This window comes from Sceloporus occidentalis, unplaced genomic scaffold (genome assembly GCF_023333645.1).
Source record: "Sceloporus occidentalis isolate IW3139 unplaced genomic scaffold, rSceOcc1.0.p SCAF_61, whole genome shotgun sequence".
NCBI lineage: Eukaryota > Metazoa > Chordata > Lepidosauria > Squamata > Phrynosomatidae > Sceloporus > Sceloporus occidentalis.
Window position 1 is genome coordinate 384,230 of NW_028317041.1, and position 26,024 is coordinate 410,253.

Genomic DNA, 26,024 nt, shown 5'->3' on the forward strand with positions numbered 1-26,024 from the left:
CATCTACAAATAATTTGAATTTAGCTCTGTGCGAGCTTCAACTTGTACAGAACAAACCATGCTTCAATAAAATTAAATACCGTATTGGCTCGAATATTTTTCCCCACTTTAAGTCTTTAAAGTGGGGGTGCGGCCTATATTCGGGGTCTAGCGCCCGACGCCCGGGACATGCAGTCCCGGGCGCCGGGCAGGGTTAGGATACAGATCCCCCGCAGCGGTGCAGGGGACCTGCATCCTACTCCCCGATACGCTTAGACAGCCGTGCACGGGAGGTTGTCTAAGCGCATCGTGCGGACGGTGACCGGCTGCGGAGGTTGTTTACCCGCATCGCCGCAGCCGGTGACCGTCTGCACGATGCGTTTTACCTCTGCCCCCAAGACTTACCAGAGGAGACTCCCGGGTGTCTTGTGGGGCCGGCGGGGGACATCTACGCAATACGCGTATACAACTTGTACAAGTTGTGTACGCGTATTGCGTAGATGTCCCCCGCCGGCCCCGCAAGACACCCGGGAGTCTGATCTGGTAAGTCGGGGGGGGGGGGGGCAGAGTGGCAGCATATCTCGGGGGGGGGGGGGGGGGGGGGAGTGGCAGCATATCTCGAGAGGGGAGGAGGACAGTGGCAGCATATCTCGAGAGGGGAGGAGGACAGTGGCAGCATATCTCGAGAGGGGAGGAGGACAGTGGCAGCATATCTCGGGGGGGGGGAGGACAGTGACAGCATATCTCGGGGGGGGGCAGAGTGGCAGCATGTTTTTTTGGTGCTGTTTTAAAGAAAAAAATTTTCTTTAAAAAAGCACCAAACTTTTAGGGTGCGGCCTATATACGGGGGCGGCCTATATCCGAGCCAATACGGTATGCTATAAAGCAACACAGTATTACTATAGAAAGTGATGGATAATAAGTTATATGGATCGGATGCCAATCGTACAAGATTTCTAAAAACTGGAATAAAGATAATAACAATAACAACAAATATTTTTATTATTATTAGTAATAATAATAAAACTATGTCATGTTATTCTATTCAAGTGAGTTCCACTGCTAGTTCCTCAGCTATTGAACAAACAGCAAACCTATGGGCATACAGTGCGGTCAGGTTTAGTTTAATAAATGCTTTAGAATGGGAATAGATTTAGAAAAGCATGCAGATACGCATCGCTACGTTCTCAGTTGGTTCAGTGCCTTCCAGGGAACAGGAGTGTATCGCTCAAGTCAGCATTTGAAATTGTAAATATAACATTAGTATTTAAAATAGCAATTCCCAATATATGACAACTGTGACATTGAGAGTGATGGAACCTCGTAGTGAAAACGTGTGTTAGAAAAAGAATTGGAATTTATCAGAACCATTTATTGGAATTTTGTGTCACTGTATTAACATTGATAAAGTTGATACACATGTGCCCTCATTCTATATGTTCCTCTCTCCTCTTCTTTATGTCTCGTCTCTCTTTTCTCTCACTCTTCATCAATCTTTACAGGATGTAAATGGCAGGATGTATTGCTGACCATTTTTACTTTTGCTATTACAAAAACTAAAAGCAACAGAATAAAGATATATTATACCAAGGGCTCTTGTGTGTTGCTATTTTTTAACGGCGTAGCAAAAACCAGTTGACAAGTAACGGGTAACCTTGTAAAGCTGTTAATTCAAAAAAGGTGAGCTATATTACAGACACCGCATGTTAGGGTGAGTATATATGACAAGGCTTTACTATTCCCTTTAAGTATAAAAGGTTGCCAGCCACCAACTGGACTTACCTGATTACGATGAGCGAAGTGACTTTCCTATAGTCCATTGGTGTAAAGACTACCCCGACTTGGCGACTTTCCCAAGGCAGCAACGTTAATTCAAGTATTTCAAGGCTGCGATCATCCTGTTCCTCGAGCTGGAAAGGCAAACAATGTAACATATAGTTTGCACCATGCAGTCAGAACACACACAGCACCGGTCATTCACGCTAAACTGATGCTGGTTGGACTTCATGACAAAGTTCTAAGATGCGTGGATCGGTTGGTCCTGCACACTACGCCAACATCCAAACCTTTTTGTGCCACTTTTTTCCTTCACAATTGGAGTTTTTATAACACAGCCTAGAGATTATCATAAAGGTGCGTAATAACAGATGGGGTGGACCTGCTGCCTTCATCGATGTACCGTCGAGGCTGTGTTGATGTGTGCTAGCATTAAAAAGCAATAATAGTCACCAGAGAAAATGTGATCACCACTGCCACTGAAATCTTTTGCAAATACTATGAACTGCTATCTGCTTTTAAAGGACGAGAACAAAATATGTGAGAAACACACAAGCAAGCGAATCTTACCGGATGTCTGCGTTCCTTCTGAAGTCTGAATTCAGCTGTTGTGATGTCAATTGCCTCTTCGCTGACTCCGTACCTACAGCAGAAAAGAAGTTTCATCTAATAGAATCAAACACACCAAAATCTCTTAATTTACCACTAAATAAACTTAGATTAACAAGTTCGGCCAGGAAAGTTCTACACTAAATCTGACCATTTTTTATTTCCTTTCTTTTCCATATTTGTTACCACTGAAGAAAACAGCAACTGGTACTACCTACTGCGTCTTCTTCTGTCATTTATATCATCTTCCAGTAAAGACAAGCCATGAAAACAACATTTCGCAATCACTGCAACCTCACATTAAAAGGGGATAGACTGTGTAGTCACGTCTAGACTTTTCAAATAAAACCCAGCAAACATCTCGTGTATACACACACAAGTGAACAGTATGACGCATGGTACGCTCATCTTTTATTATGGCCTAAGGTCGCACAATGAAGCCGCGATATCATTCCATGAAAGAAGACACTGATGCTGAGCTATGATTTTTGGAGATGCTGTATCCGGCCCCATATTTACAAAATGAAATGATGTGGCTAAGCATCAATCGGCAGCTATTTCCAATCAGTTTCACAGAGAGTTCGATTAGGAATGTGAGAGGAAAGCAAAAAGTTCTTAAACTTTGTTAATTTGAACATGTTTGCAAAGTAGAATGGTTTTTAAAACGTCAATTAAACTAGCAGCGTATTAAAGCATAACGTAACATCCATACCATTTGCTGAGCAGAGCCAGAAGAGCCTGTGGATTGGGATAAAGGGACAGAGGTAGAAGCTGAAGTGTCACAGGGAAGGGGGAAGGGTTCTTTAGGGTGACATAATTCACCTGCAAAACAAAAAAGAGAAAATATCAGATATTTACATGTTCTGTACATGAGCGGCAAGGCTGGCCCTACATAACGCGTGATCTGACACGCTACTCGTACACCAGTATAAAAGGCCTAAATAACAGCAAGGTCACACAGCAGGCATGCCAGGATTTTTGCTTACCTGACATAACTGCGGTTTTAATACACGGACTCAAATGCAATTATTCGTTTAAAGCACAGTGATTAGAGAACACCTTTCTTAAATACGAACAGCCCTTCAGGAAGCACAGACCTCTAGGGTATTGGCCATACTATAACATTACATAACAGATGTGACATCATTTACAAGGTCACAGCTGGAGCGGAGCAGAGAGTGCACACGCCTCGTTATATACAGAAAACAGAATACTAGAGGATTTCCAATAGAAAGTCCTGAAAAATATATTTTCTGCACATATACTTTTGACTGAACCTCTGTTATTTTTTTTTCTGGGTTTTTAAAGCGAAGTAGCCATGCAGCCTAACCACATTAGAAATATCCACTTGTAGCCGATAATGGTATAATGGTGTCTGCTATTACCGAACTGTTACTCAGCGCAGTGGCGGCAAAGTTTACAACGAGCCCCGGCTCAGCGATCAATTGCAGCAGTCGGGAAATGGGTTTCTCGGCATCTCTGTTCTGCTGTACGGAACCGGCAGCTTCCGATGTTTTCTTTCTTTAACATAAAGATATAAAATATTTCACATACTTATTTGAGAAATAAATTGATTGCAATCAAAGTATTTAAGGCATTATCCGTTTTCTCCTTAATTAATCAGGAATGATGGAAGAAATCAAGCAGAATTTCGAATAGCATTAGAGACTGAATTCTGCTTAGGTTATGACAGCACCTTAAAGCACATTTCTCCATGACATCATTAGCTACATTTAAAGTCGCTTAAAAAGGGGGACATCAGGGGAAGGAAAACGGACGGGCCTTTCTAAAGAAGGACAGTTGGCATATATGAATTAGCTAGCACAGGCCCGGATCGTATAGATGAGTGTTAAGGCAATAGAAATGGTCCTCTCTGACCATTCCTAAAGCTAAAAAATGATGACGTTACTGCGTCTTCAAAAGAAAGTTTTATTAACAAGTTGTTACACAAGAGCGTTGAGAAAACAAGCACTTACCTGCAGGCTGCCCCATCTTGCAACTTCTGATATTTTTCATACAACTCTGTTCCCAGCTCATAATCTACACTCCAAGCAGACAACCCCAAGGAAAAAGTCTTCTGCCATCGATGCATTTGTTCTGGAGAACGCAAAGTTACATTCACAAATCATTAACTCTGCATTTTTAATAGTTTACTGATTCAGGTATGCTTCCTAATATCGAGAATAGTACATCAAACCAGTCTATAAAAAATATTCTTAAATGAAAGCACATTCAGTATGTAAAACCCCTAATGATGTCATAATCATAATGACACATTATATTACGAATACAAAAACATAAGTCAGGATTGAGAGACAGCACATTAACATTTCATAACCATATCAATCAATTCTAAATGAGAAATCTTCCCATTGTGTGTGTATGCCTACATTCACACTATATATAATATATATATATATATATATATACACACACACATACATACATATATACATACATATACACATACATATACACACACACACACACGTTACACAAACCTTTATTACAAATTCCAAAATATTTTATTTGAAAAGAATTAAAATTATAATTTGACACTAGCTTTATTTTGTATACATTTTGTTAAGAAAATTATTGCTTGCATAAATATACAACCGGAAGCTCCAAAATATACATATATATATATATACATATATATACACATGCCTCATTTATAATCACCACTGATAGGTTCGTGCAATTGGAAGAAAAGCAAAACACAAGCACATTTACCATGATCAAGGCTTCTGATAATCGGGTGCAATCCACACTGCGCATGAAGCTTCTTGAACTGTGGGTTCCCTGGCTGAAAGAAAGGGAACACAAAAAAGCAGAACATTAAGCATCATATGCCAAACCAGTTACTAGCGGTATGCAATTGTATTAATCTGAGTTACACTACTGCTCAATACGTCAAGAATTAAACCAGTCTAGCATCCTAAACCTAGTCTGTCCAACTGCAGCCCTGCAAATAATCTATCCTCAGACACCTGCTTGACGATCAAAGGATCAATGTTACAAAGAATTAGACAACCGCTGCAGTTGGATGAGAACTCTTCCGACGCTTAGTTTAAACATCTCATAAGCACAGAACACCCAACTACAGTATAAAGGCTGCCAAGTGAAATGTCATTCGGAATAACTGCTAAAATAGTTTACAGTAACTTGTTAGTAATGCAGATTTCCAGCGGTACCTTAGAAAACACAGAGTGAATGTGAATTGGGACTTCATACGTGACTCCTGTGGAAGTAGTGATCCGCATTTTTGTCAAGTGATCTAACCGCGTGTCTTTGGCTTGGATCTTCAACGTAAACGCGTCCCAGCAGCCTGGAGACAATGCTGACATGTGGGTGAAGTTACGGATCTAGATAAACGAGAATATTTTGTTACATTTACTACGACATTCATTTCCACACTAAAACATAGCTGTTCCAAACCACAAACTAGCATGGCTTCAATGCATGGTAACATATCCAGTGTAGTGAGTTCTAGCTCAAGGGAATAGAGACGTGATATTACCATAGTCAGTAATTTACACTATTTCCCATTTACAAGATGGTCTAAACTGAAAAGCTATTATCTCATATATAATACTTGCCCTCCCCTTTTTTAGGGAAACTTATAAAGAGGGGAGCAATATACCCAAGCACGAAATACGAAGAACTTTGAACGAACAAACTTTGGTTCTAAAGAACATGGGTACTATAGATGAGCATGCGCACTACTCCCCAGGACACATTGCACATTCACAAATAAATTGATCATTACATGCACTGACATCACAAGTAATGTCAAAGCTGCAATATCCCGATTCACCAGCAGATGTCACCATTGCACTACTGTGAACTCAAAAAAATAGCCAAAAAATAGAGCCCCCTTATGTCAGCTGACTTCAGTGAAGATAAACAAACGCTGCACATGCACATGATTTGTATTTGCTATGGAAACTTAACTTCATGGCCAGATATGTCACACTCGGTTTGATAAAGTCTATTAAACCAAGTGCAGCCATCTTCTGGAACATATTCGGAACAAAATTGTTAAAGGGCATGTAATGGATAACAGAAAGGATTGCTGTGCACCAAGAGCGGATGTTCTGTAAACTACCTGCTTTCTAGGACTTGAAAAAGCCTTCAAGGATGGACCTGAAGACTTGTTTTTTGCCTTGATATATATTTATTAACCCCTTCAAGACCGGCATTTGGGTACTGCGTCTTCACCCTCCTCACCTGTTGTCTCTATTAGTCAATTTGTTATATTACATGCTACTTGTTATGTCCCGTCTACCCGTTGTACAGCACTACGGAATTTGATGGCGCTATATAAAACAATAAATAATAATAATAATAATAAAGACCGCATACCCATTTAAATTTCCTAGTTCCATACACGTGATTCGCTTCAGAAATGATCATGTGCACGGAACTGAGGGGGATTGGCTGCCACGGATCGCTGGGGTGACCCAGTGGTCAGTAGCAGCCATCCCCTCGCGATCCCAGCGTTCAGAGTGACGCTAGATCGCGCATCATCAATGACGTACCTGGTACGTCCCGGTCTTCTGATGACACGTGACCAGGAAGTAACAGGTATGCCCTGATCTTGAAGGGGTTAATCGCCCCCCAGCCAGGGTCCCCCTTACACTTAACCAGCAGTGAGAGCAAATAAACTGGAGTGAAATGTTCAAAATTATATTTCATCTGAAGGTTCAGTGACACAAAAAGACAAAAATGTCCACGGCGACTATCAGTGCCTGCTTTTATGTCATATGTTAGCGAAGGGTTACCACAAAAACGTACAAATAGTAAAGTTTTCCCATTAAAAGAATTATCCAGGGCTTATATAGGCTTAGATTTTAGTAATATGCTATGCTTTAAAACATTTGAAATGTTTTCTTTAAATGAAGCAAAGAAAATCCCCCCCCCCACTCCCTTTTCCACTTTAGTGTTTTATCAAACAGCAGCCTACCTTAAATATACTCTTGGCTTCGTCTGCTAGCACCACTTCAAAAAGGGAAATACGAAAGTTTAGGTTATTTTCCAACCAAACTGACCATAAACCAACAGGGTCCTGAAATGGTTGCATATAGAATGATATTTTTGAAGCGTCAAATTTTATATACCTGCAAAGGGAAATAACACACTCTTAGATAAAATGTAACCGTGGAATGATGACAGATTCAGGCAGAGTATCAACAAGCAAACTACACTGTAAATGCCATTAACAATACGTATCAAATACAGACTAAAGGAAACGATCATATCGTAACAAACAATCCCTGCAACGTGTTGGCCTGAGCCGGGATTCAAGTCCCTGTGCCCCCCTCGTTTACTGAATCCATATGGGCAAGCAAACCGGGGAGGGTTCCCTGGCACATATCCTCAAAAGAAAATCACCAGCTTCAATCTTCATTATTCGGAGAGCCGTGCTGAAAATAAGTAGTCCAAACCATTTTCATCCCAACATTTCATTGCAATCTAGACAATGCGCGGGCCACTAACTTAAATGTTTGTTTTTTTTTGTTTGTTTGGTTTTTTTTAAAGTTTAGGAACTGTGGCTAGCCTTCTCCATCGACCTATACTACACAACACAGTAAACGGACCCACTTTTCCATCCGTGTCTTAACGAGTGGCTACTTGCCCCTATATCTATATACAGTAATTGAATGAAAAAGCTAGTGTCATACCCCTCTGTCACGTTGCGAGAAAAACACAAGTAAGGAGGTGAAGCAGCTTCTAAGACGGTCGGCTTTTTTTTCCCGCTGCAATCAAACTCTGGATCACTGGCGGCAACTGGAACACGAAAAAAGGATGGAAAAAAAGGATCATTTAAAAGTCTATGTTAAAACTATATAAAAGTCACGATACTCTTCCTGTTATCACTCACGCACACTTCTTTTGTACTTTTTGATTATATAGTTTATCGTAGGCCAAAATGCCAGCACTGATGTTGAGATTATCCAGCGACGGGTTTCGGTTTCCCAGCTATACAAATAGAACGTATACGGCGCTCACATACAGACCGACCTGTGCAAGAAACGCTGGCAGCCTTCGTGAAGTTTACGGAAGAACTCAGAAGCATCACAGGCTCGAACTGGACAGATAAACTATCTCCAAGAAAATGATGAATATCCTGAAAATGTACACAAAATAAGAAGAAACGAGAAGAAGAAAACGAGGGGACTGAACAATCTCACAACTGAACGTCATACACATCCGGATTGTAAAATGATAGCGTGAACGTATGCAACGGATTCTAAACACAAACGAGTAGACAGAATCACCAGGATGTTCTCCATTCTTGGCATTTACTAATCAGCCAATAGCCAGTGCTAGTGTTTTATATATGTATATGTTATGTAATATATTATACATATTATGTATATGTTGCAGCTATAAAACGAGGTAGCCTTACACGACAAAGAATATATACTATATTTTTCTTTCAGATATTATGTAAGGGGAGAGAGTATGGATCCGCTTTGTCCTTCTCTTTGGCAGAGAATTTCCTACTCTGTGCCATAAGAGATTTTTTCTGCGTTCTGTGAAACCTGAGCCGTACTGAGACAAAACATGCTGTAGAGCCGCTTTCAGAGGAACAAGTACTGAAAAACGGCCAGCTTTCCTCCGTGGACTGCTTAATACGAATTCTCATAATAGCCGATGCAATTCCCACCCATCACCTAACATTTTATGCTACGCGGGCCGGCTTCAAGGCCCTAGGCACGTTAGTCACCAGTCAGTGACGGCGTGGTCTCCACTTAATTACAGCACCGAGCTGTTTTAGACAATCCCATTTCCTACTTTGCTTGAACAATGTACTGTTTTCAGGATACGGGCGGTTTAGCTTTTCAGGAATATGTCTTCGTACTAACGATCTGTATGCTAACGCTATGTGATAGGCTGCCTATGGGTTCCTGATGGTCATCAGCCTTTAAATTAGTCCCATCAGAAAAAACACAACGTAAAGATCAAAGCTTCTATGTGAACATTCTGGAGGTCAGCCGATATAACTAAGCACTGCTCCAGCGTTATAAAACAGATATAAAGCAAATGTGAGCATTTCCTGTACGTTACAGATTACAATCTCTCGGTATATCACTTGGAGAACAAGACCTGGGAAATGTCATATACAAATCACACAGGAAAAAAAAGCTCCTGAAAATGGATACATATGAAAAACACCAAAAGGATATAACATACCACATAACAGCTATATAACTTTGAAAGATTTTACATGCGTTAAAGCTTAGCCATCAATTACCTGCATGTGGACAAGACCGTTCCCGGAATTTAATACATACACGTGCATTGTCGGGTCATCTGTCCGAGATAATGTAAAGTACAAAAAAATAAAAAATAAATAAAAATAAGATCACAAATGTGTAAACGGTCAGTTGCAGTGGTTTGCACTGTGACAAGAACGATTAACCCCCTTCATTCCCCTCTTCCTTGCTTACCGAGGTTTTCTTGTGGGTCAGCTGTAACAAAGATCATAAAAATATTCTCCAGTATGTACTTCCGGAGAGTCTCCAAGTCCTGCTGGCCGCCATCCAGCCGGACGGCAAAGTAGATCTGCAGCAGAAGTGAGTGTCCTGACAGAAAGCAGCTCTGCAGCCGAGAGACAGCAGAACGTTAGGACAGAAATCCTAGCCAGGCCTTTACATCATCTTTATGTTGTCATGCACCCAAACCACCTACCACCACCACCCTGTCCCCCTACCACCACCACCCTGTCCCCCTACCACCACCACCCTGTCCCACCTTTCTCTCACTCAGTCCCCAAAGTGGTTGCCACATACCCTACACTGCTGCTGCTTTTTAAAAGGTACGCTGCACTTCAGGCGGACTTGCCACACACTGGAATTAATGGCTTCTGTCTGTATACAAAAACAGAGATAAAATGGCATTAAAACCTCTATCCAGGGGGAACGGCATGAACGATCTATCACGTCTATTTAACGGCAGGACCGCTTACGGCTTACGATTGATGTTCACCATCACAGCTTCCAGCAGAAATAAAATATAAATATAATACTTTTGGAAATCTTTAGCGTACAGTAAGCCATTGATCAGGAAGAGCCATCATAATACAATCAATTTTCTGACTCACTTCTCTTGACCCGATCAGCAACAATCAGCAATAGGGGAGACCTAACTTAATGAGGAGGAATAATCCCGCAAATCCTGAGGAACGTAAGATGCTTGTCTCTATAGCATTCATATAAGGGAGGAATCAAACACATGTCTATTGCTGATTTTATCATGTAAACAATATTGCATAGCCTGACTAAGCGTACAGGTCTGTAAAATGCAGGATTTGGGAAAAGATATGCTTTCAATAATTGAGGGATCCTCTGACATTAAAAATGATCAAATGGTTAAAAAGGATATAGCAGGTACTTGCATATGAAGCACAGCAATACCTTTAATGGTCTCAAAATGCTATGACATTTACATACGCACAATTCCATGGTTTCCTCTTTAGAGACACTCTATAAGCAGTTTCATTTCCTAATTGTCTAATGGAAAAGGCTGTAGATTTTGTATGCCAACGACCCCCTCTGTCATATCCAACCCAACAGTGAATGCAGGGCCGGCAGGGAGATGGCAAGCACATGTTTTCCTTTTTGTTAGGTGAAAACACATTGGGGTCTATTCATTAAAAGAAGAGTCGGCAGGAGAGCCTGCTGGAGGGTTGTGCTTTCAGCTCCTTGACTTCACCATACATTATGAAGGGCCAACCCCAGTGAGCTTCTGCTGCAGGAAGATCTTGGCTGGCCCTGTACAATGTATACTACTGAACTATGCATTATACAGGGCCAGCTCAGCCTTTCATTATTAGTATTTATTGTTATGAATATTTATTGTTTTCATAATAGCAAACAGAGTTGAAACCACAACTATCTTCAGTGATTAAGCCTATTTTTTTTTTTTTTTAAACTTTCTCAGAATGCAACCTTGGATACAACCCCCCCCCCCCCCCCGGTCCACCAAGGAGACTTTCGTTGAAGTCGTCAGATGATCACAAGGCCTGGCCATTCTAGGTCGATGTCTGTGGCAAGTGGAGATCATGACCCTAGCAGGGAGCTAGATTTATGAAAAATATCACTCCGACAGACATTGTAATCTGAAGGTAATCTTTGGAACAAAATTTCAGTTTCAAACAGCAGATTTATCACCTTTAGAGTTTAACCTTAAAAGAGTAGAAGAGCTGTCAAAATACTGCCAGGTTTTCTGGCAAGCAAAAGTATTCTACACCGGAGCACTTTGCACCTTAGCAAACAGACCAGGGCGCACGGGATTTCAACCGATAAGCACTTAATGGACATAAAACAGAACACTTATTGAGGTAGCCCCCGACATTCTATACAACCTTTTGTTGTTGTTTTACAAAATTGCTTACCTGTGACTGTGAAAGGTGAATATTTTCAAGGTGTGGGAATATGACATCTATATTCTGAAGTGGATTCCTGGAATCATTAGAGACAAACACAGAGGTTCCCAGTCCAAACACCTGAAATGAGACGTATCGTGATTTATAAAGGCTGAGCGACTAGAGGCCAACCAATAATTACAGCGTAGCATGTTACTAAAGCGATTGGGATATCGCTGGTATGGAAGTCACCCCACCTCCTTACCTGGTAGGACAGGATCCCATGTGAAGTAGTATTTAGAAATAAAGTTCCTTCAAAACTTCCCTCCAGCTCTGGAAAGAACACCACTGTGAAAGAAGATCGGCCTCGGGCTGGAATGACCTAATCATAAGAAATGGTAACTTTTTTCACCAATGATAACGGTTACAGCTTTGCCGTTTATAATTGTAAAATAATGTTAATTAAAAAGAACAAAAGGCCGGAAATGAAGGGATGATTAAAATAGGAATACGTTCGGAGTCCTGAAGTTATGGACCAGTAAGCCTAACATTTGTAGTGGAAGACGTTATTTGAAAGAATGCCAAGGGATGCTATTCAGGAAGTTGTTCTATGCAACAAAATCATAATAGGAGTGAACATGGTTTTATGATTTATAGATCATGTAAACTAATGTGTTATATATATATATATATATATATATATATATATATATATTACACACACGTGTGGAAAAAAAGTACACCCTCTTTGAATTCTATGGTTTTACATATCTGATTTAATAAGCACCTCGATAAAAGCCAACATTTTAGCAGTTAGTAATGAAACCTCTCAGCTCTACAGAGGTAAAATACTTCCCACGTTTTAATAGAATAGTTCGAAATCAGTGGATTACAAAAAAGCACAAGGTGTAGTTTCTTACATTCTTTGGAGGCTGATCCCCGGAAAGCATGAGGCTGTGCATTTTAACAGATTTTTTGGCGAATACATGTCATATGTTGGGAATTAAGCACTTCACTTGGATACCATGAATCACGATCACAAAGTCTACTTTCAGAACCTTTTTTTATTTTTTTTTTAAATCTATTATGGAAAAACAAAATCGGTTTTGCTTATTTAAATAAAATGTACTTTCCCCTCTGATCCTGTCATCCATGTACAAATCTACATATTATGACAGCAATGCAATGACTTAGCTAGAAAATATTCACGCAGCTTAGGTTTCACTTTAAGCTTCCAATTCTTCATACCCCTTAGAAGCACATCTGCAGTGAATTACAGATTACAAAACAAGTGAGGCAATGTTCTACCCCTGGATTATAAACACATTGCGAGTGCGTTCTGGTTACTGACCTCATTTGCCATGCTTGACGCAGACAGCTATCAAAAGTGGACGGCAAACATGGCAAAAGCCTCAGCGTTACAGGGCACTTGGTAGGTGTAAGTCGGAAAAACAAATACATTTGAAAGGTTAATCATTTATGAGATTATAAGTGTTTAAAGAGGAACCATCACCTTCATTGCTTTCAACATAACTAAAGTCATTTAATAACACAATTATGGGTGATCTGTTTGTCAATCAATGTAACTGTTTTGAAGTTTATTAAGTAAGGGATTACTATTTTTTTGGGAAGTTGCGGCAACTAATTGCAGAACTAGCATATAAACTACAAAAGGGAAATAATGGTTCTAGTATTCCAATGAACATTAAGTTAGAAAGTGGCATAGTGTTACAATGGTTTCCTAACATACATGCCCCTAATTAAACCGATTATGGAGCAATCAGAATAGATCGATTAATGTGTAACATGTGTACTCTACAAGGCTCATCTTGGAAGCTGAATTTAGAAACCTGACCCAGGAACCCTTGTCCCAAGATTTTCCCTGGACACTCCATTAAGTGAAGACACTTGGTGTTTCCACAGTTACATAAAAATTGTCCTTGTAAATAATTTAGGGATCAAACTCCTAGTTTGAGGTTATTTCCTAAAATTCATTTAGATCCATTTAAATAGTAAGTTATAGCTCCACACCCTTATATTGAAATGTAATTCTCTCCTCACTGATTTAGTTGTGCATTATGTAGTGTTGGCTCACCTCTACTACAAGGAAAAGTTTATATTGACTTCAAATGTCCCAACTCCCCCGCAAATGCCTTCTTTAGTGACTCCAACGTACCCCCGGTTTCTTGTCCATGGAAGGCCAACGGTCACAGTTGTTTGGTGAAACATCATATGAATACAGTATAGCAAACCTTCTTCAGTGTTTAAATGTGTGCCATTTGTTTTTCACCTTTAGATCCCGTAAGCAATACTTTTGTGCCATTACTGGGGCTGCCTTCCTGCCCAATTGCCTGCAGCTTTAACCTAGCCAGTCAGTTCAATGGCACCACATGTGATTCTCCAGGTCTTCATGTTTGGCTTTACCACGGAGGCATCTCAGGCTACATCACTTACAATTCAGTATTCATTAACACGGAACACAGATTAAACTGTTAAAATTGCTCATAAATTTCAACCTACATGGGTGGCATAGTGTTGCATATCTATTTAACCAATAATAGTCACCTGAGAAATGATATCCTGCTTTTCCTACCTGGCCTGACAAATTGTCACAAAATGATGCAAAACAAATGGCCAATCATGAAGATACCAGGAAAGCAGCATGGGATGGGTTCGAGGAATAGTATCACGGCCGTTCACAGTAATACTGAAAAAGTTGTTTTGTAAAGGTTTTCACTCGTGTACAAACCATTAAGGCCAGATCAGGGACTTGTATCTAAGGTTTGTACTATATTTAAAAGATACATAAACACAATAACAGTATGTTACTTTTTATATCATATAATAGGAATAACATTCTACTATCCTTGGGGACCTTAATATTTCCAAAGTCATGCTTTGCCAAAATCTATAAACAGTTGCTTAACTCTGATTATTACAGGCCAGCCATTTCCATAAACACTGTTTCTCAATATCTTTCCTAAAACATTCCTCCAAGAAATACATAGATGTTGAAAACATGTCTATATGGAGCTCTCTAGTTAGACCGTTTGGCCACAATTGAGCTTCTATTTGGCACAACTAGATTATACAAAATAATGGCAGACAACCTACTGACCAAGAAGGGTGTGTCATTTGGCTAGAAGTTTTGTTTCTATGTTTACACAATAAAACAGATTTCATCAGTAAGTGATGAAATACCCAAAATGGTCCTTTTGCCCTAAAATACCCATGCACATGCCTCTGCAGTAGAATAGCTGTAAATGCCCTTTTATTGCTCAAAAAAAGTTATCGAATCTTAACAGTTATCTAATGATCCTGTTGTACAGGGCAGACTTTGGGTCTATTCATTAAAGGAAGAGTTTGCATGAGGGGGACGAATGGCTTAACACCAGGTGTGCAGTGTCAGCGATAGAGGTTGATTGCTCCACATCACAGGTGAGAGGTATGGACCCATGGGAAGAAGCCAGGGTCCTGGTGCAATAGCTCCGTGTGCTTTACCGTTACTCCGTTCCTGATTCTTACATTGGACTCTGATTTCTGATCCCTGACTGCCAACAGTCAGAAGGCAGGGTCACACAAAGCTTGCAAGCCTTTGAACACTTAACATGCACCCCTTCTGACATTGACTTCTGGCCAATTCCCAAGAGTCAGAAGTTGGTCACGCAAGATCTAGAAAGCTCCACCTTGTTTACACAATTTGCTACTCCGGGTAATGAAGACTTTAGTTGAAGAAGAAAGTATAAAGGTAGGTATTCTAGAACAGGTAGATTTCATTTTACTTTTAGTAGGTGTGAATAGATTTATTTGTAGACATTTAAGCATAACCAGGCTAGTAGACGGATACATTATACTTTAAATACATAAGGTAGGGCAGGGCTAAAAATAAGAATAAAAAAATAATCACAAAAGTGATAGTTCGATCAGTTCCCATAGACGTATTTATTGCACCATTTACCAAACAGCCTCATATACTTCGCTTGTATGTTTTCGAAACTTAATAGAAGCCTAAAAAGCTCAGAATGGAAATATGTATCTGCATGTTGGGAAAGGGGCCTTGCTGTTAGCTGCTACAACGAACAGCCGTGCCAAGAAAAGCAAAGGACTTTGGCATGAACCCAGCACATACTTTCCAAAAGGATATCAACACTCACCCTGCTCTGTATGGGAGACACATGGAAATGTCTACCATTTGTAAACACCGACTTCACTTCAACATTTGTGTCCCAACTAGGGTTGAATGCGCAGAAGGACTGTGCTTTGGGGAGCCCCACAGGCCTGAAATAGAAATATAAAACAATACTTTTTCTTCCCAAATATAAATCATTTTTTTTAAGCCAGTTAACATGAAACCAGTTAAGTTTATGGGATATCTATAAAATTGTACACTTTTGTTTTTAAGCTGCCAGGAGCTCCTGGCGAGGTCTGTTATTCTGTACCAGTATTTAATATGTTAACGTTATTGTCATTTAATTAATGTTGGATAGCAAGAAACCAAGGCTAGGATAGCTAAAACATTTGCTAGTGGTACTTAAATTGTTGCTGTGTATACATACACTGTGTATTATTGTACAGTGTACAGTAATAGTTATATACACAGTTTAATATAGCATATATAATCGGTATATAGCATGGTTTGAGTGAGCTCTATATTGCAGAATAGTATTATTATGCTATCAACACTCATTTTAGACCGTGACTTTTTAGAAGTATACATGAAGATTGGCAGCCTCTTATTCAAAATACATTTAAACAGTTTAGAGCTTTCATAGAGTTCTGTGCTATTTTCTTTATTTAATCATATCAACATATATCAGATAAGATTACAATTCCACATACATAATAGAATTCCAGACATAGAAGGTTATTTGCGAAGTTCCTCTTGCAGATTGATGCCACATGTCCTGTAGCAAACCCCATATCAGCCAACAGGCAAATTAACATGGCCTTTAATGACTTTGCACAGGAAAATGGTATAAAACATGGATTAACAGGTAAAGACAACTGCTGATAATTAACAGATACCAAGCTTGTCAAGATCAGCACTCCATTTGTTATCAAGTGGGGTGTGGAAATGTTTTCACCTTATGAAGTGGGGGTAGGATAAAATCCTAAAGTGTTAAGCCTGGCATATTGTTCTAGCAAAGCTCCATACAGTACAACATTTTTTGCCTCAAGCCTTTTCTTGAGAAGTCTTCATCTAGGGATCAAACTGAGCACATAACTTGTCATGCTTGTGTAACATGGTGGCACATGCTGCACTCTGTACAACCATCCAAGAATTAAGTCTGAGAAGAACATGATGGATGTAACCTGTTTAACTGAAAAAGAAAATCTTTTTCTAGGTGCTACTGTTCCAGAAGTCGCTTGGTCCCAAGTCTCAAAGGAGTTTAAAACAGAAGAAGTGGTGGGTGTTAAAGTAAGGGAAATCTACATAGGGTAGGTTATCCTGAACATAAGACTAGATTGGCCAAACAGCTCTGATCTGCCATCACATTCTACAACCTAACAGTGACTTCCTTGCCTCTAAATTAGGCTCTGGTAGTTATACCAATCTTATTTTACATTTTTGTGGCTCTCATAGGTAGGTATCCAAGTTCAGGTTTTTTTTTCTCATTCAAATATAATAAAATGATCTATTACCAATTTATCTGTAATTCATCCCATATCCTTAGTCCGAGGCACGTGGCAATACTCCTGATTGTTGGGAAGTCACCATGAGAAAACCACACACTCTGATGTTCTCAGCGTTGCATCAAGTTGCCAAAAAGCAAACATCAAGTTGCCCTGGACCTTGGGGCCCACTAGGAACGGCCACGCCAATATGCCAATTCTTCTAACCATACCTCCTGAAAATGTTCTTCACTAGCCATTTGAAATGTTGGAAACAAGAGCTGAGGTTTAATCATCACTATTTTAATGCACATCAGTATAGAGAGTTGTGTGTGTGACATGCCTGCAACAGCATAATTGTGTGTGAGAGCTAGTCTCAATATAAGCGCTGTGTAAACAGTTGGTGCTATATAAATAATAAAAAAAGTTATAATAAGGTCTCAATCAGTTTTCATGCTGCCACCTGAGTGTGTATGAGCACTTGTTATTACCTCAACACCATTCCAGCTGGCTTTAATGGTGGACAACCATGCATCTTATAAGGTTTATCATTACCTGCTCAACCTCATGTGTACAAAAGGCCTGCTGCTGACTTATCCATGTCTAATGGAGCGAGAACTACTAATCTATCCAGGAAAGGAACCAGGAAATCCCCCTGGGTAAATCACATTATATAATCAATACAAAATACAGACTAGCACATTGATCAACTAAGTACTTTATATCAAGGGAATGGGGAGATAGGGACAAATGCTGACCAACAGTGGTCTAAGCGGTTGTCCATCAAAGACCTGCCATGCACCAGGCTTGCTCAGATTTAGCAAGGAGAGGAATTTTCTGTTTGACTTACTGAAGGCATTTAGCAGTATTGCATAGTTTCGGTTTCAAAATGTTCTGCAGAATGGTGGGATTCAAATAGCCTTGCGTGTTTTGAATCTTCCATACTGAACTATACCACTGCCTTTTAAGAGCCGAAATAGCGCCATTCCAAATCGCACATAACTTATTACATTTTACACCACAATTTGTTTTTATTCACTGACCACAGAGTCATCATTCAACCTGACCGTGGACGCTCTGCTGCAGTTGTAAAGAGGATGTCTTTAGGACACTTCTAGAACAAAATGTATTGAATTCCACATGAAATACAAGAAGCTCATACTTACTGAGACCCAAAATCCAGAACGGACGGTTGAAGGTGTAAGGCCCTCCCACTAGGCCTTGGGTAACTACAAGAAAAAGAAAACAATAAAAAAGGCCTGTTTATATATATTTTTTGACACAGAACATTTAAGTGGTCTGTCTAATTAACTCCCTGGGTGCCAGATGGCTAAGCCTGCGCAGTGCTTACCTCTGTGGATTAAGCTCAGAAGGAATGCAAAAATACTAAACAATAGACTATTTTTATCTAGATAATGAGAACAGCGATGCCTAGAGTGTGTACGGGCTCAAAATGCATTGTTTTCAGTGAGTTTAGGGACCGCACATTGTCCTTAAGGGGTTAAAGTCTCAACGGTCAGCATACTCTGAAAAGTGTTCCAAAAAAAGTGTTATTCCATTATACTGTTATCCTAGCATATTCCCCACATCTGTATGCCTCATCCTCACTACAGTACAAATCATACACACACGAATATAAATACGCACAGGCTTAGAAATTGCGTGCAAGTGAGCGGTAGAGAGGGATGGAGGCAAGAACCTCTACCCTGTGATGTATTTGGACGATCGCATCTGCAAAAGAAACATGCCAACCGTATAAAGAGGATCCACTCAATACATCAGATTGGGGAAAAAGGCAATTATGATGTAATATGCAGCTACATATGTATTAAAGTGTATATAAGGGCTGAAATGTACCTTTAGATAATTTAAGCATCCCAAATAGGTAATAGCGAAATGATTTAACAATTTCAAAATCAATACACTCAAAGACATATTGGTACTGAAAAAGAATAGGGCGCTGCTCTTGCATTATAGCTCTTTGGACAGTCCTGTATATTTCAAAAAGCTGTGCCTAAGCCAACACTATTTGTCTTTGGAGGGTGGCAGTTCCGCACCTTACCACTGGTATACCATGCACCCAATTTCATTAAAAATGAAAATATTACAACTAAAGGAGCTGATGATAAAAAAACACACTAGAACACTGAAATAAAGCACAGTAGGGTCATGTGAAGCTGCAGTCTTCATCCGTCTTTGTCCTTATAAAAGCAGAAGCTCTGCAGCTTTTATTAGCTCCCAAAAATACATCTGCCACGAAACCGCATATTTTCTTACACCACAATTAAAAACTACTCCTTCTACAGCCAGCACAGTCATTAGCGTCTCTCTCTGTGTTGTTCGTGTTAATAATCATAACGTTAAATAAGAGATGCAGCAATTATTTGTCACGCAATATGCAATAAGGAAAAATACAGCTGCCAAGCCGTGGTGTCGCTCTGCTAGCAATACAACAATGGCAACCAAACAAAAAGAAATGCTTGCCATCCTCCCACTACACAAAAAGATTTCCTCGTGCCAGCCAAAGCACTCAAAAAACCACACACAAAAGGCTTCTACTCTTTTTAATACTGAAAACAAAATAGTATTGTAAATATTATTATTATAGTTCAATTATTATCAAGCTGGCTCAGATTTTAAAGTCCTGCACAAGCGAATCCTCATTTGCTCCATAAATCGGAGTATCATGTTCCTTTATGTTTTTCTGGACATGTCGGCTGGGAAGGGGTTAAAATTCACTCATATATGACTATGCCTTTCGACACTGGGGTCAGTCGCTACTATAATAGTAAATGTCATTTGTAGCAACACTATTGTGAACTTGCACACTTTATACAGCTTCCCCCATCTTGTCCTCTGCCTTTTGACTTTATTTCCTCTCAATGTTCTAGAATATTTTATTTACATAGAAATCGTTACAGTTTAGCATCTTATTTGACCTACGCTGTTTTCTTTGTCTCGTTAAAACCATAAAAGGTTCCATTATGTGTTCATCACCATAAATATCAATATTCCCTGTATTGTGTGCTGAAGCTATGAATAGCTTTCTATGAATCTGTGAAGTAACACTCTGAATGTTTCCTTCACAGCAGCCATAGTAACAGTCTAAGCAAATATCTGTATATGCCACGAAAAACTAACCAACCGGAAGGCAATGCTAAGCTTATTGTGTTCCTACGTCAACATTGTATTATTTTTGTGTCACTTAAGTGCTCACAACTTAATTACACATGAGACAGAGGCAGAGGGTCCACTAGAAACGAAGCGGTTATGAAACAGGTCAAGGAGGACGTAGATACCAAAAGTCTATGCTCTATTTTCGAGTATTCTCGAAGTAGGGTCAAGCAAAAGTAGTGCAGGCAATGGAGTAAAACCTGCACGTGATCATTGCTGGTTCATGCGCATGGTTTCATGCTGGACCAGAACCAGCGCTCTGAACAACAAATACATGTCCTATAAAATCGTCTTGTCAAACACTTTCTGGTGAACCCCATGGAGTGTATGTAACATAAAAAACCTGGCAAATACTAAATTCTCCTGGGTTTGGCTCAGCGTACTGGGACTTTGTGCATCACTCTCTTCCAAGTAGACAAGCAGCCAATCAGTTGAGCGTGAAACGTTTGGACAAAGAGTAGGCGTTCTACTGCAGCTTCTACTTATTTTTTCCCCTATGCTTGATGAATGCATATGTACAAAGTACTCCTCTATGCATTTAAGTGATAAGTGTACTGTCTGTGACACTAGTGTCTCCTTTTAAGTTTCTGGTTATCATGACCTGCACAGAATATACACAGAATGAAGTCATTTTCTTTTTAACCTTGTGGGGAAAAAATGTGTACTATCAAATGCTTCCAAAGCACCAAACAGAAGACATCATTTTAGTATGAAACTTTGCCAAATTGGTGTGTCGATGACTGGGTAAAATGTTCTTTTTCCAATTGAACCCAAAGCACATGAGCAGCATGATCAACCAAGTGAGTAAGGGACGGAGCTGGTGACAGGGGGGACATCGTCTCTCAAGAGCAACAGAGTATTTTAGGCCGCAGCAGTATAGGCTTCATTACTCCCCAAGATAACCAAGGAAAATAAGTAGCCCCATTATGATCTGCTTTAAGAACGTCTAAACATCCCTCAAAGCAAAATATATGTCATGAAACCTACAGAAACATAGGATACTAAACCACAATGTACAGGACAGGTAAGCCAAGCAACTAAATAAGCAATGCAACCTACTTCAGCACAACTGTGGATATTAATGTTTATTATTATTAAGATTACTCAGGGTGTGTGAGAAAACGTGCATTCTCCATTACATTAGATTCCTTCCCGTCACAACTTCCAGATTCTTTAATTCAGTGACAACCTATTTAAGGTGACTGCATGACTTCTTAAATGCAAGGATGAACAAAATACTAGAACCGAGAGTTAGAGACCCGAGAACATAACAGATAGTATAGCATTTTCTGCATTATTTTATGTCACAATAAATGGCTATATCCATTCTGGGCTCAATATTTTAAACCAAGGTGTGCATTCCGAGTTCCACATAGTAAGTGTTATGTAAGACGCACTAATTCTATCTCTGCTCTTCAAGGAATTCAGATACCTGCAGATTTCAAGAGGTGGGTCAGTCTTGTTTAAACACGTAGAACAACTTCAGTTGGTGCTACGCAGTAAATGTAAACCTTGAGCGTTTATGCGGAGGAACACACCCACACAAGTAGGGCTGCAACTAACGATTATTTTAATAATCGATTAGTTGGCCGATTATTTTTTCGATTAATCGGATAAAAAATGCAATTTTTTTCAATTTAAAATAATGTAATAAAAAACGTACAATTTACACTTTCATCTCTTTATTGCAGTGGCCTCTCTCTATTCACCTTCTTATTTTACTGACATAATAATAAAAGCTACAAGAACCCAAACACTGTTTCTCAAACTAGGTTTTAATACAAAGTTATTAGTAAATATTAATTCATATGTTAACTATTTTTCATATTTAATAAAAACTGAGAAAAAAGCCTTGTTTATATTTTCTTTTATTTACCAAACTGCATTTGGTATTTATGCACATCTGACCCCCAGCTTGCCACTCTGCCCCATATATGCCTTATACCTCTTATATGCCAGAGATTCCACTGTGCCCGATATGCCTTATACTCCTTATATGCCAGTGATATCCAACTGAGCCCCCGATATACCTTTTACCCCCAGATATGTCTTATGCCCTTCTGATATGCCTTATAACTTCCAATATGCCACTCGCCCCCATTTATGCCTTATACCTCCCTATATGCCACTGTGCACCCTGATATGCCACTCCGCTCCCCATAAATGCTCTGCCTCCCCCAGATATGCCACTCTGAAATTCATTATACCCCCCATACACCACTCTACCTCCCTTATAAACCACTCTAACTCCCCCAGATATGCCATTCTGCCTCCCTGAAATTCATTATACCCCTCATCCACCACTATAACTCTCCCAGACACCACTCTGCCTCCTCCCCCCTCCCATACCCCACTCTGCCTCCTCCCCCCTCCCATACTCCACTCTGCCTCCTCCCCCCTCCCATACTCCACTCTGCTGAGGCTTCTATGAAGCTGCAGTGAAAGTGCCTGTCAGCAACGGAGGTTCACAAAATACCAGGGAGTCAGGAGAGAGGCAGAGCAGTGTATAGGAGGGGGGAGGAGTCAGAGGGGTGTATGGGAGGGGGGAGAGACGGAAGTGAGAGACATTCAAATGCGAATTCTGAGCCATGTCTAAGTCCGCTCTGGATCGTAAAGCCATAAATCTTACTGAGCCCAAGTAATTTGAACTAGGTAAACGAAGGGACCATGAAATTCCAATGTTATGTTTTAAGCATAGAATTTTTGTTACATAACTTCACTCACCTTAAGGATATAAACATTTCTATCCTGATCTCACCCAAAGTAAAATGAATCTAGTACAGATGGAAGCTAGACTGTCAGCACTGTGCTAAAGCTGACTAAGCCCTATTGTGGGGATAGCTGCTTTGGTACTGTGAAGACCTTGTGTTTATATTTCAGGGCAATTTGATAAACGTGGCGATGGCATGACCATATCCATACTAAGACAGTAAAAGAGGAATGAGATTTATTGTTCAAACGTTATACTGCCAGGGTTACATATAACATGTGTGACATAAGCATAAAGCACTGCAGTATAATATGCGTAAATGCTAATTGTGTCAATTTATTGGTGCAAAACATGACAAATATTTACATACAGGCTGTTTCGTGCGATAATTACACTCCTTTCCACCTCCTTTTTGGGGTTGACTAACATATGATGAAAACTGTCACATATTGACAATTGCCGTCTGAATGATTTATTTTCCCCATTTATGTGCCCTGGTACCTTTACGTTGTAGATAGATGATCCAGGGGCACGTGTTTTAATTAGACATTTCAACGTGGTATGAAAGATCCCTTTATAACAAGGAATATGACCTAGAAACCATTAGACAATCTGTCAGTTAGTCTTTGTGAATGTATGCTAACCATTCCTGCATTTGCAGCTCCAATAGAAGACACTCATTCTTACCTGGGAATTCTCTTCACGCTATGAGACATCTCCCGCCTCCGCTAGGTCAAAAACTACACACCAATACTTAAATAGAAATCCTTCCTCCAATACCCAGAAGGAAGTGCCATTAAAAATAAAACTTGCAGGACAGAGTAATGCAAATAGAATATATTAAAGGAGGAACATTGTTGTGCTGGCATGGGATCAGTAAGGGACAAGAATGCAGAGGTAAGAAGAAAAGGTGCGGTACCTAACACATTTCTCCCAAAAGATGCATCACTGGAAGCTGAAGCGTCAATGTGGTGGTGTTTACAAAACACATGAAACAATGATCACGTAGCAGCCTTGCAGATCTTCTTGGGAAAACCATCTGTCTGCTTATCTCAAAATCTAGCCTTAACGTCTGCCCAGATTTTTAGTAACCCTGAATGTTTGCCTAATTGCCAATCTTGCACCAGTTGATTTTTCTTCCACTCAGATATCTACCTCCTGAGCCATCGCTTCTTGTTGGTGGCACTTTGTGTGCACCTGAAGATTGATATAAGCAACAATTGTACTGTTGTCCATTTGGATCCATACAGCTCTAAGTCCAAAAAGAAATGACCAAGGTCTCAGTGTTCTCCATACAGCAAAGTATCCATCGCTGTCATCGAAAGAAAGTTCGACATTTAGACCAATTAGACCAATGTCCCTAAAGTAAAAAGTATATTCAAGTGAGGTGCCCAGTTCCTTCTACTGTAATCCATATTCTGGAACACACTCACTGTCAAATTGCAATTCCGTATCCTCCGAAAGAGGAATGTTTAGTTGACCGCTTACAATGAAATCTAGAGCTTCCAGGGCTCAAACGTACAGTTGGAATTATGCCCATTACACCCAATAACTAAATGCTTCCTCCGACGGATGTCTCTCATCACAGATCTGTTTCATAAAGTCCTCCTTCTGAGCAGGTAAAACGGCCCTTTCCCTAGCGAAGTTGATCAGACTCCCAAAGAACTACAACTGCATTGTTGCAACGAGCTGTGATTTGGCACAATTGATAAGAGGGTAAACTCTATGGTCTAGCTCAACACCAATTGGGTTAATATATTTTCTTGTAGAAGAAGAGTTACTAACATTCTGTTTTGAGGACAGGAGTTGAGCTATCGGCTACAATCTAACAACTAGTATTAACAGCAGACCAGTCGGCCTATGATGGAGACTTTACTATGCTGGCTTTCGATTATGAAACAACAGAGCATTAAAGAGAGGATGGAAGAGAAACCCAGCCAGGTACGGCCAGGCACCTAAGAGTCCAACCTGGGAGTATCAACGTGTCTCTCCCTTGCGTTGGTCTAAGAGCCCAACCTAGGACCGTGTCTGTCTGCTGTCATCCCCATAGCCACTAAGCTAAGGGATTATCACAGAGAAGAAAAAAAGAAGGTTCTGCCTACCTGAAGGAAGACAGGAAAACACTGCCTTCTGAGTATCGGAGACAGCTTTATATAGAAGTCTAGTGTGTGTCGTAACATAACCGCACATTTGGTTGCACAAACTGGCAATATAAGCACAGCCTGCCACTATGCATGCATTCTTAATAGTTGGTCATGACCACAGAGCGCTTAAATTAGTTTTCATCTAAATTTATGTGTGGAAGTGTGTCAATTGAAACCTGTAACCTCAATTTCTATAAGTAATATGCTGTTCTTCCACTGTACTCTTATGTCATAACAGGATATAACTTTCTATATGTAGAGTAGAACCTTTAGGTGTTTTAATGTAATAAACACAAGAGGAGACTGCCTCTCACACAACAAACACATTGCCAGCTGTACCTTTATACCAATGATAAAACAGACAACTTTGTTATCAAATGTTTAGCTGGCTATTAATTTTTATGTTATACTCAAGAAGATTTGAAACTAGAATTAGCCCTTCTCTTGGGTACAACTAACAATTTCATTATTTAATGTTTCTTATAGGTATATCCACGCTCAAAGTGATCTGCTGAGATCACTTTGTGTTTCATTCACCTAAAGGATAATAGTATAAAACCAAAAAAATGTGAAAGAAAATTATACCCCCTGCCTCCCAAGAGAAAATACAATATGTTTGATTTGTTGGCACAACCACAAGCATCAA

At 39.9% G+C, this 26,024-nt stretch overlaps 1 protein-coding gene across 1 annotated transcript in view; it reads right to left on the reverse strand.

Annotated features, from left to right (window-relative positions):
• LOC149287382 (transmembrane protein 131-like) overlaps positions 1-26,024 on the reverse strand; it is a 63,231-nt gene that overhangs the window by 23,821 nt on the left and 13,386 nt on the right. Inside the window, exons 4-17 of the mRNA XM_089492892.1 lie at positions 15,892-16,015; positions 12,003-12,119; positions 11,768-11,917; positions 10,164-10,241; positions 9,822-9,972; positions 8,049-8,154; positions 7,331-7,484; positions 5,559-5,729; positions 5,098-5,170; positions 4,341-4,461; positions 3,750-3,885; positions 3,077-3,186; positions 2,326-2,398; positions 1,762-1,889 (exon numbers count right to left, since the gene is read on the reverse strand). Coding sequence (XP_089349018.1) covers positions 1,762-1,889; positions 2,326-2,398; positions 3,077-3,186; positions 3,750-3,885; positions 4,341-4,461; positions 5,098-5,170; positions 5,559-5,729; positions 7,331-7,484; positions 8,049-8,154; positions 9,822-9,972; positions 10,164-10,241; positions 11,768-11,917; positions 12,003-12,119; positions 15,892-16,015 — 1,692 coding nt within the window. The remainder of the gene's footprint in view (positions 1-1,761; positions 1,890-2,325; positions 2,399-3,076; positions 3,187-3,749; positions 3,886-4,340; positions 4,462-5,097; positions 5,171-5,558; positions 5,730-7,330; positions 7,485-8,048; positions 8,155-9,821; positions 9,973-10,163; positions 10,242-11,767; positions 11,918-12,002; positions 12,120-15,891; positions 16,016-26,024) is intronic.